Source organism: Ostrea edulis, chromosome 2, assembly GCF_947568905.1.
Source record: "Ostrea edulis chromosome 2, xbOstEdul1.1, whole genome shotgun sequence".
In the NCBI taxonomy this organism is placed as follows: Eukaryota; Metazoa; Mollusca; class Bivalvia; order Ostreida; family Ostreidae; genus Ostrea; species Ostrea edulis.
The window spans coordinates 57,430,534-57,446,217 of record NC_079165.1 but is presented as its reverse complement, the minus strand read 5'-3'; the positions used below and the strand labels follow the sequence as shown (position 1 = coordinate 57,446,217).

General features: G+C 36.0%; 1 protein-coding gene across 6 annotated transcripts in view; it reads right to left on the bottom strand.

The window, feature by feature from the left end:
• Positions 1-621: 621 nt before the first annotated feature.
• The window catches only part of LOC125681967 (uncharacterized), a 24,859-nt gene continuing 9,796 nt past the window's right edge, over positions 622-15,684 (bottom strand). For all 6 annotated transcript variants that reach the window (XM_048922263.2, XM_056154543.1, XM_048922261.2 and 3 more), the window contains exons 7-17: positions 13,770-14,084; positions 10,349-10,411; positions 8,356-8,715; positions 7,929-8,225; positions 7,520-7,813; positions 7,351-7,428; positions 6,310-6,765; positions 5,557-5,846; positions 4,870-5,088; positions 3,360-3,504; positions 622-2,071 (exon numbers count right to left, since the gene is read on the bottom strand). In XM_048922263.2, coding sequence (XP_048778220.2) covers positions 1,023-2,071; positions 3,360-3,504; positions 4,870-5,088; positions 5,557-5,846; positions 6,310-6,765; positions 7,351-7,428; positions 7,520-7,813; positions 7,929-8,225; positions 8,356-8,715; positions 10,349-10,411; positions 13,770-14,084 — 3,566 coding nt within the window. In that variant the 3' untranslated portion in view covers positions 622-1,022. The remainder of the gene's footprint in view (positions 2,072-3,359; positions 3,505-4,869; positions 5,089-5,556; positions 5,847-6,309; positions 6,766-7,350; positions 7,429-7,519; positions 7,814-7,928; positions 8,226-8,355; positions 8,716-10,348; positions 10,412-13,769; positions 14,085-15,684) is intronic.

Below are 15,684 nucleotides of genomic sequence, written 5' to 3'. Positions count from 1 at the left end.
AAGAAGAAGTTAAAAATGTTTGTTAACGCACGACGGACAACGGAAGACAACCAATTGCAATAGGTCACCTAAAAATAGTATTTATACATGTACGTGTATTACCGGAATTCATGAATGCACAAAAATTATCCATCTATGAATACACATTCATGGCAGATTTGTTAAGTATCTTTAATCAACATCTATTAACAATTTCATTTAAATTGGATCCTTAATTTTCTCCACTCAGAGTGGATCTTGCATCTAATTTTAACTAAATTGATCTATTCACTATTGCTTAATACTGTCATGCATAGCTTATTAATCATGGAACTACCTTTTCAAATGATAGATTATATATGTATTTTGTACATCAGAATTTGCACTGTTATGTGCAAGTATTGATCAGCTTAGCAAAACTACAGCTTACACTTTATAAACTATAGTTTACAATGAATGAATTTAGTTCCTCTGCATCCATTTATTTTGAAAACTCACATGAAAAAGAAATGTTTGCCAAATATTTTTCTTTCATGGAATTCAATACTTATTACTTTGTTTTGTGATGCAATTAGGATTGTCTTTTACTGTCACTGCAAAATTAAGTAAGAGATGTATTCTCGATTTAAAACACACAAAGTAGACTGTAGAAATGATCTTTTAATTCATCCATAGAAATAAAAAAGAACACACTGGTACAACACTCGAGATAAAATGTGAATGCCATATTACCAGGAATATTTCTTGAGTAAGAATTCTAATTTAAATCTACATTGAATCAAATACAAACAAAACATACATGTAATTTAATTCATTAATTCAAAATGAATCCAAATCGATAAAAGTAGAACTAATGATGGCAAACATCCCCTAAATTGCCTTTAACTTTTAAATCTATTTCCACCATGTATAAATCACATTCATCGACAAATTCATACAGGATACTATCAATTTATTTTTAAAAAGTGTTCAACAATTTCTCAAAAAATAATTTTTTACAGTTTCCTCAACATTTTTTTTTTTTTTTTTTTTTTTTTTTTTTTTTACAGTTCTCCAAGAAGATCCAGCTCTGCTATGACATTTTCCCCAGTGACTGTATTGACTGCAGTAACAGTGATCTGAGTCGATCCAAATGACAGAGAAATCTTAACACTCTTTGTAACACCATTTACCGTCAACTTCCCAATCTGAAAGCTTGACTCGTCAATGTATATTGGATTTTCTTCACAAGACCTGTATATTTTCAATGACATTTGTGTTACACCCCTTTTGACTGGTGCAATGTCATCATTGATTTCATATGTCTGCCCAATCTCAACCTCTTCACCAATGGTTACTAACTTTTCAAAAACAAAGATATTGTCTTGACCGTCCATCTTGCATTTCAGATGCTCAGGATCATGGCCTTTCCAGAAAATCCTGTATAGCCCCACCCCATAGGTAAAAGCACATCTCCTGGATGAGATGACTCCGGGAGTGTGACCATAAAGCACTGCACCTTTCAATACAGCTAGTCCTGCCTCATTGGCTCGAATAATTCTAATTCTTGGGAAAGCTTCTTTGATTGTCTCAAACACAAAATGAGACTCAGAGAACCCACCCACCATCATGATGTCCTGGATTTGTCCTTTCAGTTCATGCATAATATTTTCAGCCTCTTGTTTGATCATATTGACCACAGGATTGAATAAAATAGTTTCAACACAATATGCAGATAACTCTAGCTTGCTTTCAGCATACACAGATATATGAGGAGAAAATTTGGACTTGGCAACTATTTCTTTTAAGTTCAATCGATGGTGACTTTCAATAACTTTCTTAAACGAATAAGGAATTGCAAATTTCATTTTGAAATTAACGCTCTTGCTGAATTTCCTTTTCTTCAATTCAATATCACGTTGAAGATCAAGAAAGTCAGATCTGTATCTGTCTTCACACTTTTGGATAATGACACGCCCAAATAAATCATGTAATAGTTGGAAGAAGTTATCATTAACCTTGTTTCCACCCCAGTCCCCCCCACTGGCCCGGTGGAGCTGCTTTAGGGAGCCATCGTTAACGACCTCCATCGCTGTCATGTCAGCCGTCCCACCTGTCAAGACAAACATTGATGGCTACTACCGTCACGTTTTAATTCACATTTATATTGAACATAGGAGCAAAAATTCTCTTAAATATATCTCACTGAATATTACTGTTACAAAATACTGGCAAAACAAATTCTCCTCCAAGTTTAACTGTTACATGATTCGTAGCCAATACCTGGTATATTTTTAAAGAACAAACTCTAGAACCTCAAAATGACAACAAGAGGCCCATGGGCCATAGCTCTCGCCTGAGCAATTGGTTGTATTTTCCCAACATAAAATATCAAATCCTCATTACTTGAATACAACAACATGCATATTACTTAAACACATTTGTTCAATCTTGAGATTATCATATTTTTTAAAAATTCCAATATATGTACATTATATAATTATTCCTTTGTAAAACTGTGACCCCTGCCCAGGCCTGAAGGTTATAAAACTTATACCATACTCATACTCAAATTCAGCCATGTTTGTTTGAGTACAACTCTGAGCAAGGTTTGAAATATACTCAAAAATCTCGAGTATGTACTCCATTTGAGCATGAGAATGATTTTATAAATGTTTTTAATAACCTTCACTTTTGAGTATAAGTATGATTTAGAGCAAAGATTTTGAGTTTGAGTATAAAAACGTGCTCAAAAAAGTTTTATAACCCCAGGCCAGATCCAATGGGTCAAGGTGTGGACAATACTGAACTTACACTACAGGAGAATAATTGCATAATTGACAAATTGTATTGTTCCTGGAAAGGGGTTACAAAGAAACTATCCATGGTTCTTATATTATATCATAACAGAAGTTTCCATAACAAGTTCCTAGATATTCTTGTGTAAAATTTTCATTTATACCTGTCGTGCCTCATAATTGCCCTGGGGTTGATGGTTTGAACAAACTTGAATCTGCATTTTCTAAGGAAGATTTGATTTTTCTGGTTTAGTGGTTCTTAACAGGATTTTCTAAAACCCCAACCAATTTTAATCTTTTTGAAATCATCTCCCTTTGCAAGGGGACATGGCCCTTCAGTTGAACAAATGTGAATCCCTTCACACAAGAATGTTTTGTGTACTTTTGGCTGAAATTGGCCTAATGGTTCTTGAGAAGAAAAATATGAAAAGTTTACAGACTATAGACAAACTTGTTTCAGAAACATTCACTTTAATAGAATTTCAGCCCAGATGAGCTAAAACTGACAAAACATATACTACATGTATGTAAACCTTTACTACCATCCCTAGAGGCTTTATAAAACTTCAGAATTCAGTGACTAGAAAATGTTGTCAGATTTACCTCCAAGATCCATGACCAGGAACTTTTTGCCAGGCCTGTACTTGGATAACTCGTCATCTTGTCGCTCTATCTGAATTTCTTTAACAAACATGGAGGCTACCTCGGGCTCCAAAGCCAGCAGAACATTACAAGGAGAGATTCCAGCCTGTCAACATCAAACTCAAATGCAGAACAAATGGATGAATGTACATTTTGTAGCTTAAGGTAATTTTAAAGCAATGGAATTGCCACCCTGAGAAAAACTATTGATGTTAAACCAAGTTAAAGTGGGTTACGTTTTTGGGGATGTGAAAATTTTCGATTTTGCATTCAAATTTATGTAACATATAATTTAACATAAATATTATAATAATAATTACTAGGCCTGAAAGTAACAAATTATTTTTAAAAAGATTGCAGCACATACATGTCCCTTACCAGTACTAAGTTAAGTCATTCTCAATTTATTATGCCCCCCTTCAAAGAAGAGGGGCATATTGGTTTGCACCTGTCGGTTGGTAGACCACATGTTGTCCACTCAATATCTTGAGAACCATTCACTTGATCGTAATGATATTTCATATGTGGGTTGGTTATGAAAAGAAGAGGACCCCTATTGATTTTGAGGTCACATGGTCAGAGGTCAAGGGTCAAACTGGACATAGGAATATACTGTCTGCTCAATATCTTGAGAACCCTTTGCTCCACAGACATTAAATTTCGTACATTGGTACATCATCAGGAGAAGATGACACCTATTGATTTTGAGGTCACATGGTCAAAGGTCATGGGTCAAACTGGACATATGAATATACTGTCTGTTCAATATCTTGAGAACCCTTTGCTTGACAGACATCAAACTTGGTACATTGGTACATCTTCAGGAGAAGATGACTACTAATGATTTTGAGGTCACATGGTCAAAGGTCAAGGGTCAAATTGGACATAGGAATATACTGTCCGTTCAATATCTTGAGAACCCTTTGCTTGACAGACATCAAACTTGGTACACTGGTACATCTTCAGGAGTTGACCCCTACTGATTTTTAGGTCACATGGTCAATCCACTCTTGACATAGGAAGATATTGTATGCTCAATATTTTGAATTAATGATACTACTCTCAATTAAATGATGTCTATGTGTATAACCCTTTTCAATTTTGCACCATGGGGGGCATATGTGTTTTACAAACATCTCTTGTTTCTTAATTCATTCAGTAAACTTGCACAATAGAAAATTACAGAGAACTATATAAAGTCCAAGAATTAAAGAAGTTCAGTCAACTGTGAAACCAAGGTCTTACAATTTTTGTCTGAATATGTAAACTGTGATGAAAATAAAAGTAAAACTTAATTTGTATCTACTCATTAAATATAATAAATAATAATGAATTTCAGATTCCTAAGTTAAAGCATAGTCACTGTGGAGAAAAGTCTGGAAAACTACACCCAGTACATTCATCATACAAAAATCAGTCAACCATGTCAAAAACCTAAATATGGTCTGTAAACATACATCAGTCTTTTTACCTGATTAGCACTTTCTTGCATCATCTGTTTTGCCTGCTCTCCCCATATGGCTGGTACTGTCAGTACCCAGCGAATGTCATCGGTACCACAAAGGGATTGGCAGCGGTCAAGGTTACCTAGTAACTTATCCTTGAAGTACTTAATGGACATGGAAAAAACCGTAACTGCCAGGCACTCTCTCCCTTTGTCATCCTGAATTAACGTCTTTCTGTTCAGTTTCTGCATACAAAAATATACCTAGTTAGTGGACTGTATTCATTCCTGAGGAGTTTTACTGCATACAGAGAACATGTCAATATATATAAAGAAAAGTTTGTATCATCTCATTCTGTACATATTCAACAAGTTTTCATTCTTTACAATTTGATGGCCAGAATTCATCATATCATTTTATTATTTCACTCAATCTCCTGTCAAACATATCCACTGCATTTCACAGTTCATAACTTTAGATCATTATTTATATTCCTTGACATTCATAAATCCTACTGTATACATGTAAATGGCTTTTTAATTTAGATTTGAAGTACTGTAAACTACTAAGTACTAGTACATGTTTGAAGTACAGTAAACTACTAAGTACTAATACATGTCTGAAGTATGGTAAACTACTAAGTACTACAATGTAGTACATATTTGAAGTACTGTAAACTACTAAGTACTAGTACAGGTGGCTCAGCTGATTACCTCATCTCTGTGAAGAATCATTTTAAAATAGCTGAAGTAAAAGTAATCATTTTGCTCTTCATCATCACAGATGCTTTTGTACTTCTCCATGGCTTCCTGTCCGAAGGCAACCATCTGCTCAGTCGACTTGTCCATCAGCAGAACAGAAGGCTCCTTTTCTGAAAGTTTCTCCGAGCTTTTGTATGTTGAGGTGCAAAATAGCTGTGGTTTTACTTTCCATGAAAATGCATAGCCAGAATAGGTAGTTCCAATGTCAATAGCAGCAACAAGTAAATAAGAAGATGAATATGCTGTAAAATATATATTTAAATTCAATTACAAAAAGTTTTCTGAGCATTGCCTTAATCTGACATGAACTATGCAAGTTTTATATCAACTGTCAGATACTTAGTCACTTTTCATATTCTCTTTTCACAGTTCTAATACAATTACAATGTAGTTCTAGGCAGATTAGTTCCAAATACTTTATCAGGCAACATTTAAAGCATAGCATATACTGCTAAAATACTTGATAAAAATTCAGTGTCATGTTTACATACAGATTGTACAAAACTTTAAATAATACACAGATCATCTGGTATAGACAGACCACATCATGAATACATATGTACTAAAGTACTAATCTATCACAATTATTAGAAGTCATATAATCTAACTCCATATACTGTTATGTCTGCAGGAGATAAGGTTCTCTAAAAATCAATAAGGAGTGTCAAAAAAGGATTTAAATAATTTTGTCCATGCATTAGTTACCTGTCTGTGTGACTGATGTGGATGGACCAAGTGACTCTGCACTCTTTCCTTGGAATATCTTAGGTCTTGGTGGTATCACTGGGGGAGGCGATTCAACATGAGGTGAAAAAGAAGCAACTTCCTTTTGTGGGGAGAATTTCTCCGCACTTAATCTTTTCTTATCAGTCTTGGATTGCAGATTAAATCTTATATCTTTTGTAAATTTACTTGTTTTACTCTTCTCTTCCTCCACTACATCAGATATAATGGACTGAAGAGAAGCTGTAGAAGATACAGAACTGAAGCTTTCATTTCCTCCGATAGATTTCTCTGGACTGGTGGACAAGGCTGGTAATTCTTTCTGTTGCAGTCTCTCAAGGCCATGTTCCAGTTGTGGCATCTCCTCCTGCCATTTCTTATCTAGCTGCTGTTCTTCCATTTTATGTTCTTCTTCTCTGATTTCTCTGTCATTTGTTACTGTCACCAAAAGAAATCAGGCTGGAAATATGAAACAGGTTAGGTCTGTTCAGCTGTATACTGGTAAGCAAAGTGACAGCTGGTACAAGTTGCATTAAATGAAAGAAAAATATAACCATTCTGACAATTGTAATTAGCATTCATCAGTCTGAAATTTATCTCTTTTAATCAGTGGTTAATCAACAGAAGAAAGGTATCTAGTATGTCAGCATGACTTCACTTCAAATCACTGAGCAAGATGCTTGTGAAACACCATGACCATGTTTTATGATTGAAATCTGACTCTTTTCTTGACATTTGACCTTGGCCTAATTTTAACCTTTACTTTTTTTTCACTTCACCAAATATGAAGCCTCTATTTTGTTATGAAAAAGGGTTTTAATTTGCAAAAACAGACAAACAAACCGATCGGCCAAAACAAAATTCCCACAATTTTTCATCTTGAGAAATATAAAATTTACTATAACACCTGTTATTTATTCTGTAAAAAGCAATATGGTAAGAATTTACAAATAAGTTAACAGATCTCAGTTAAGGGTTTTAGATGTACTCGGTGCACAGGTCTGCAGTAATGTTAGAACTTACCAGAGAAAGACAAGGTAAGTGTGGACTCAAACAAGACTTCCTCTGACAATGGTATCTGGTCTTCTATAACTGTCAACTCTACAATCAGGTAACCAGTGCAATATCAAATGAAGGAGAAACTTTGATTTCAATACATTCATAAAATTTGATGAGTCACTTATTGTTTTACCTATGTCTTGTGTGGCAATATGTTCCCCTTGTGCAGTTTCATCTACTTTCAGCAGTTCCTCTAATCCATTATTTCTTAGCATTTTCTCAAATTCAATCACATTATGATCTTCTTGTAGAATAAACTGAAGGAAATGGTTCATTCTCTGTCGGCGTTTTCCATTCTTTGGCAGGATTTTCTCTCGAATTGTAGCAACATCTCCAATGCATTTAGATAACGTTTCTTTAGCTAAAGTAATTTGCATTTCATCCAGGATAACTTTGTAGTTGGATGTGATGACCTTTCTGATATTTTCTGAAAATAATCATTGGTCAAGTTTATACATGAAAATATACAAGTAAATATTTTCCTGATATTTCTGAGTTAGCCTTCGGAATATCAATTGAAAAAAGTCTGTATATACACTAACCTGCCCTGCTATGGATGTCTGAGGGATCAATTAACTCCACAATATCACAATAACCTAGATCCTTTAAGGCTGTAACAAAGTACTCAACAGCCTCAGGATTCCCATTCTCAATGAATGACAGAAGCATTTCTGTTCTTTTGTGACAACTGGGAGCAGTCTTTATAGAGTCCATGGCACTTTGTGAGAAGTGGTTAGATTTTGATAATACTGAGACTAAAGATCTCGGTTCCAGTTCAGAGATCAGAATGCTTCTCTGGGCTTTTATTCTCTCTTTAATCAGTGCTGCCTTTGAGGTACCTGAAAGCAAACAGACTTTGTATTAATTTTCTGGTGATGTTTTTAATCACACAAGTGCATTTTTATGGCATCTTTGCTGTAGCATTTCAAATTCCTTTACAATGCATGTAACAAGTGAAAATTAACTTACATGATTTTGCTGCTGCTGAACTTGCATATGAAACCTGTACCCTGACTTCAAGAGACTCAGTACCCTGCATCATCTCTGGAGCATTCACTCTCTTCAGCATGCCCAATACCATCTCCACCAGTCTGTTGTTTTCCCTCGCATTGAGCAGAGTTTGCACAGCTTGGTCAGTGACCGGCCTTAACTGTATAACTACAGAACCAGTAGCCACATCTTCAATATCCATTTGTCCATGAGCAATTGCCTCCTCCAAAATCCTAGTGTCCTTGGATTGAATTTGTTGATGGAGAGCTTGTTCCAATTGTTTTCCATTGGGGCCTTGCATAGACAACCTTACATTTACAGATTCATGGGGTGCACGTGCTGAAAGAAAAGAAAGTGAGGCAATGTGTCTGATTACTCAACAAACTTTCAGTTGCTAGAACCACCCATGTTATTGCAAATATGGTCACTTTTGATAAAAGTTAAAATCTCTATAGAAGCACATCCAGACATAATGTACATGTTTCCATTTCATTAAGTCTTACTTGTATGTGACTAAGTCTTACCTGTATGTGACTAAGTCTTACCTGTATGTGACTAAGTCTTACCTGTGTGTGACTAAGTCTTACCTGTGTGTGACTAAGTCTTACCTGTATGTGACTAAGTCTTACCTGTATGTGACGATGCAGCTGTACATGTTACTTTTCACTAAGTCTTACCTGTATGTGAGGATGCAGCTGTACATGTTTCCATTTCACTAAGTCTTACCTGTATGTGACGATGCAGCTGTACATGTTTACATTTCACTAAGTCTTACCTGTATGTGACTAAGCCTTACCTGTATGTGACTAAGTCTTACCTGTATGTGACTAAGTCTTACCTGTATGTGACGATGCAGCTGTACATGTTTCCATTTCACTAAGTCTTACCTGTATGTGACGATGCAGCTGTACATGTTTACATTTCACTAAGTCTTACCTGTATGTGACTAAGCCTTACCTGTATGTGACTAAGTCTTACCTGTATGTGACGATGCAGCTGTACATGTTTACATTTCACTAAGTCTTACCTGTATGTGACTAAGTCTTACCTGTATGTGACTAAGTCTTACCTGTGTGTGACTAAGTCTTACCTGTGTGTGACTAAGTCTTACCTGTATGTGACTAAGTCTTACCTGTATGTGACTAAATCTTACCTGTATGTGACTAAGTCTTACCTGTATGTGACTAAGTCTTACCTGTATATGACGATGCAGCTGTACATGTTTACATTTCACTAAGTCTTACCTGTATGTGACTAAGCCTTACCTGTATGTAACTAAGTCTTACCTGTATGTGACTAAGTCTTACCTGTATGTGACTAAGTCTTACCTGTATATGACGATGCAGCTGTACATGTTTACATTTCACTAAGTCTTACCTGTATGTGACTAAGTCTTACCTGTATGTGACGATGCAACTGTACATGTTTACATTTCAGTAAGTCTTACCTGTATGTGACGATGCAGCTGTATATGTTTCCATTTCACTAAGTCTTACTTGTATGTGACGATGCAGCTGTACATGTTTCCATTTCATTAAGTCTTACCTGTATGTGACTAAGTCTTACCAGTATGTGACGATGTAGCTGTACATGTTTACATTTCACTAAGTCTTACCTGTATGTGACTAAGTCTTACCTGTATGTGACTAAGTCTTACCTGTATGTGACGATGCAGCTGTACATGTTTACATTTCACTAAGTCTTACCTGTATGTGACTAAGTCTTACCTGTATGTGACTATGTCTTACCTGTATGTGACTAAGTCTTACCTGTGTGTGACTAAGTCTTACCTGTATGTGACTAAGTCTTACCTGTATGTGACGATGCAGCTGTACATGTTTCCATTTCACTAAGTCTTACCTGTATGTGACGATGCAGCTGTACATGTTTACATTTCACTAAGTCTTACCTGTATGTGACTAAGCCTTACCTGTATGTGACTAAGTCTTACCTGTATGTGACTAAGTCTTACCTGTATGTGACGATGCAGCTGTAAAACTGTGTGATACTGTACAATTCAGCTTTTCATTTGATTCTGCAAAAGAATTCATAGGTAAATATTTTCAACATGTGTATGATATTTACAACATGGTAGAATCGGGGATGGGTTTAATTACTTGTATTTTTAAAACTATTTTCCATTACAATGCCAACAAGAGGTACTGTGAGCAATGCTCACTAAGAATACCCCCCCCCCCCCCCCCCCCCCGCTTACCCCAATCTCCCAAAGGGTGTTGGTAATAGGTATAAACTACCTCTTTTCTGAGTGTAAAAAAGAAATGGCATGACAAACCGAACCATATTGCTACTTCGATGTCCAGTGCACGTGACCTTTGACCTTTTGACCCCAAAATCGATAGGGAACATCTTCATCCCATGGGTAGTCCATATGTATGATATGGTGACTGTAGGTGGAAAGGATAACGCTTTAGAGCCCGGAAACCATATTGCTACTTCGATGTCCAGTGCGCTTGACCTTTGACCTTTTGACCCCAAAATCGATAGGGAACATCTTCATCCCATGGGTAGTCCATATATATGATATGGTGACGGTAGGTGGAAAGGATAATGCTTTAGAGCCCGGAAACCATTGCGTCTACAGACGGACGGATGGACGGACGGACAGACGGACAACCCGATTCCAGTATACCCCCCCCCCCCAACAACTTGTTGCGGGGGGGTATAATTACTTCAATTAATTACAACTAGTACTAAAAGTAACAGGGACCATTACAGATGTTCCCCAAACATCCCCCATCTTCCTAGTGTTTTTTTTTTGTTTAAGTAAGTCCAATTGAATTAATGAATAGACACCTATATCATATTACAACAAGAGGCCCATGGGCCACATTGGTCACCTGAGCTCATATCTAAAGATTTTTCCTATATATTCGCATGTAAAAATCTGATCCCTATTGAGGCCCCAACCTACTCCCGGGGACCATGATTTTTTATAAACTTGAATCTGCACTATGGCAGGAAGCTTTCATGTAAACATAAACTTTTCTGGCCCAGTGATTTTTCAGAAGATTTTTAGATTTTGCCTATATATTTGTATGTAAAATTTTGACCTTCTATTTTGGCCCCATCTTACCCCTGAGGACCATGATATTTACAAACTTGAATCTGCACTATATCAGGAAGCTTTCATGCAAATGTAAACTTCTTTGGCCCAATGGTTCTTAAGGAGAAAATTTTTAAATATTTTTTGTCTATTAGTTATGTAAAACTTTGATCCCTTATTGTGGCCCCATCCTAGCCCCAGGGGTCATGAGTTTTACAAACTTGAATCTACACTATGTCAAAAAGCTTTCATATTAATCTCAGCTTTTCTGGCTCAGTGGTTCTTGAGAAGATTTTCCCTATATATTTGTATGTAAAACTTTGATCCCCTATTGTTGCCTCAACTTACCCCCGGGGGCTATGATTTTAACAAACTTGAATCTGCACTATATCAGGAAGCTTTCGTGTAAATTTCTGCTTTCCTGTCCAAGTAGTTTTTAAGAAGATTTTAAAAGATTTTCCCTATATATTTGCATTTAAAACTTTGATCCCCTATTGTTGTCTCAACTTACCCCCGGCAGCCATGATTTTAACAAACTTAAATCTGCACTATGTCAGAAAGCTTTCATGTAAATATCAGCTTTTCTGGCTCAGTGGTTCTTGAGAAGAAGATTTTTAAATGACCCCACCCTATTTTTGTGATTATCTCCCCTTTGAAAGAGACATGGCCCTTCATTTGAACAAACTTAAAAGCCCTCACCCCAAGGATGCTTTTGGCCAAGTTTGGTTGAAATTGGCACGGTGGTTCTGGAGAAGAAGTTGAAAATGTATAAAGTTTACAGACAGACAGATAGACGACGGACAACAGGCAATCAGAAAAGCTCACTTGAGCTTTCAGCTCAGGTGAGCTAAAAAGGACTACCTGTTCTTTCTAAATATCCAGTTAGTTTTAATTTAGAAACAATAGCACTAAAGAAGATATATGTTATTTTTAACAAGAGGCCCACAGGCCTTATCGGTCACCTGAGTACTTGTGAAAAGTATCACTACTCCCAAGGGCTATGAAATCTAGAAAAAATTTCCTCTTCTGAATATCTATTAAAGCTAAATTCTAATGTTCAGCAACAGTATAAAACAAAAAGTGTTTTTAAACTTCAATGCCCTCAAAAGTGCAGACACTGATGAAAGACTTTACATAATTTAATATGTGCATTAACATTAAAAGATATGACTAAATTGGACCCATCCTAGAGTCAAAAACCTGGGTTGTGAAATTCATCATTTTTTGTACATCCTTTTCTGCTATTCCTAAGTATGCATTTAGATTTTACACAGTATCAGCAAACTTAAATAAGTCCTTCAAATCATTATAATAATTTTGACACCACCCTGAAACCAAACCCTTATCCCTAGGATCATGGAATTTACAATTTTGGTAAAGGACCACCTGCTCCTTCTAAATATCTATATCTAGTATCGATAGCACTATTGACTAAAGAAGATGTTATTTAAATGTTTTACACATAAACACTATATACTAAGTTTGGTTCCACCCTGGTATCAGAACTCCTACCCTGGGGATCATGAAATTTACAATTTTGGTATAGGCCTTTCTCCTCTACATCACTATGCATTTAGTTTTTCTTACATATGTGCAGTCTAGAGAAGAAGATTTTTTAAAAATTGGTCAATCTTGGGCAGTTTTTGCCCTCTCGTAAGTCCCCAGGGGCACAGGAGTCCTGAAATTTACAATTTATGTTCCCCTTGTTCCAAAGATGCTTCACACCAAATTTGAATAGAATTGGACAGGTAGTTATCAAGAAGTTAAAAATGTTCAATAGTTAACTCACGACATACGATGACGGATGAGGGACCTAAAAATGTTTTATGCATAAACGCTATGTACAAAGTTTGGTTCGGCCCTGGGGTCAGAACATCTACCCTGGGGATAATGAAATTTACAATTTTGGTAGAGGCCTTCCTGCTCTAGACTACATCACTATATATTTAGTTTTTCTTACACATGGCGGTTGTAGAGAAGATGTTTGAAAATTGGTAATTTTTGGCAGTTTATGCCCCGCCCCTCAGGCCCCAGGAGTGCAGAAGTACTGAAATTTACAATTTATGTCACCCTTTTCCAAATGATGTTTCATACCAAATTTGAAAAGAATTGGAATGGTAGTTATCAAGAAGTTAAAAAATTTCTATTGTTCACACATTTAAAAACTGACCATCTGGGCCCCACTCTGATACCAAAACCCCCACCCCTGAGATCATCAAATTTACAATTTTGGTAAAGGACTACCTGCTCTTTCTAAATATCCATTTACTTTACTTAGGTGATCTAAAAAGTGATCCAGTTAAATGGTTTGGTCTCTGTAGATACATACCTACTCCTACAAATCCAGAGTCAGATTTCACAAGCTCCTCAAGAACGTCAGTATACTTCTCTTTTTTCAAAATATATAAGAAAATATGGAAGCAGTTAAGGTCCTTTTTCTTCACTGTATCAAGGAAATACTCCACTTGTTTCCCGCGCATTTTTTTCTCTGTTATTCTATCATGATCAGGAATGTTCAGTGCACTCTCCTCAAACAAGAGGTCACTAAGATGTAGAGATTCGAGTTCATCAAGGAGAAATTCTTCATGTTTCTGAAGACAGGAGATCTGTAGACTCCTCAGTTTCGGGTCCAGAGTTGGTTTACCTAATCATAGAATGCCAATAGTGATAAATATGTTCTTGCATTTCTCAGCAGAGATACAGAAAAGCTACTTTTTGATTCACTGGTACTCCAAATTAACACTTTTGATTAAACTTCAAATTTTTTGCATACTAGGTACAGGTATATAATATAATGCATAATTATATACAAAAACAACACTGGCCAGAAGATTCCTCTAGAAAGAAACAATTTTAAAGAATATGTGAATTATGTAACCTAAATTGTATAGAAGATGAATTTCATTTCCTCACTAATTGTCCATTCTATGTTGAAGAGAGATTTTTTTTCCACGATATATACAAGCTCAACAAAATTTCAAATTCATTTGGTTGATGATTAATGAAGACAAACCAGTAATTGTCAAATTTTGTGAATACTTAACTTAGTTAAAACTTTCAGAAAAAGAGGTGATGCTTTAAAACTGCAAAAATTCATTTAGTTTATTATTCATATGTTGGTATAACACTGATATTGTCCATTTACTTATGTATATACCTGATTTGCAATTCATATATGTATGTACTTGTTTCCCCTATATGCACCACCCACATGTAGTTTGCAGTTCATGTAGTCTGTAGTTAATGTTGTAAAGTTTTTTGAAATTTCCTTCTTTATAAGCTGTCTTGCTGTTATATTATGCCCTCTGAGCCCAAAATTGGAATAAACTTTTCTCTCATATCCACGTATGTAAGATACAGATATTCTATGAAAGAAAGGTATGAAAAATATTTCTATCTTTCATATCACGTGACGTTTATCTTTCATACCCCATGACGTAATAATCAATACACAACTAGCCTGCAACGTCGCAAAGCTCTTGTACAAAAAATGACAGATTGTAATGTCCCTGATAATCACCAGGTGTACAAAATGTATGTGACCGGACACAAAAATACACATTCCTTGAACAACTACTGCACACTCAACAACAAATTCCTCATATCGAAAATGCTGTCGAGTACATCTACATGTATGTCATCCGGTGCATTATGCCAGTTCACAGAAACCCAGCCCACACGGTCAATTAGTTCTAGGCCTACAATGTACCTCCACATTCACTCTGTCAACGTCTACTGTCCGTGTCTCAGGTGAAATAAGTGCCTTCAATGTCCATGAGACTCGAGTCCTTGCACGCGTGGAAAACGAAAGTCTAGCCAGTGCCATGTCCATATTCACCAACAAAAACCACTTGGAATCTCTCTTCACACACTTGTCATTGAATAACTGCTCAATTAATATCAGTATCAATGCTCCTCTAAGAAAAAAACGTGCAGTTGTGGATTCATATTCTGATTAGGTCTGTCAAAATGTTTCGCGCTGATGTACTGTCGAGTTACGTCACGCATCACCCTGATTATTGATTTTTTCAAAGAGGAATAACTCTAATACAATTCACTTATACACTCGTTGGCCGATTTTTTTGTCGGTAACATAGTTGCCAAAATGAAGGTCATAGAATTCGATTCAGGTGTTATTTTTAATGTACAGTGAAAAATTAATTAATTGGAAAATTCTCAAAATGGCGTCGCTAGGCACAAGGAAAACGGAAAACTCTAGAAATATGAGAGAAAAATACTCTCTT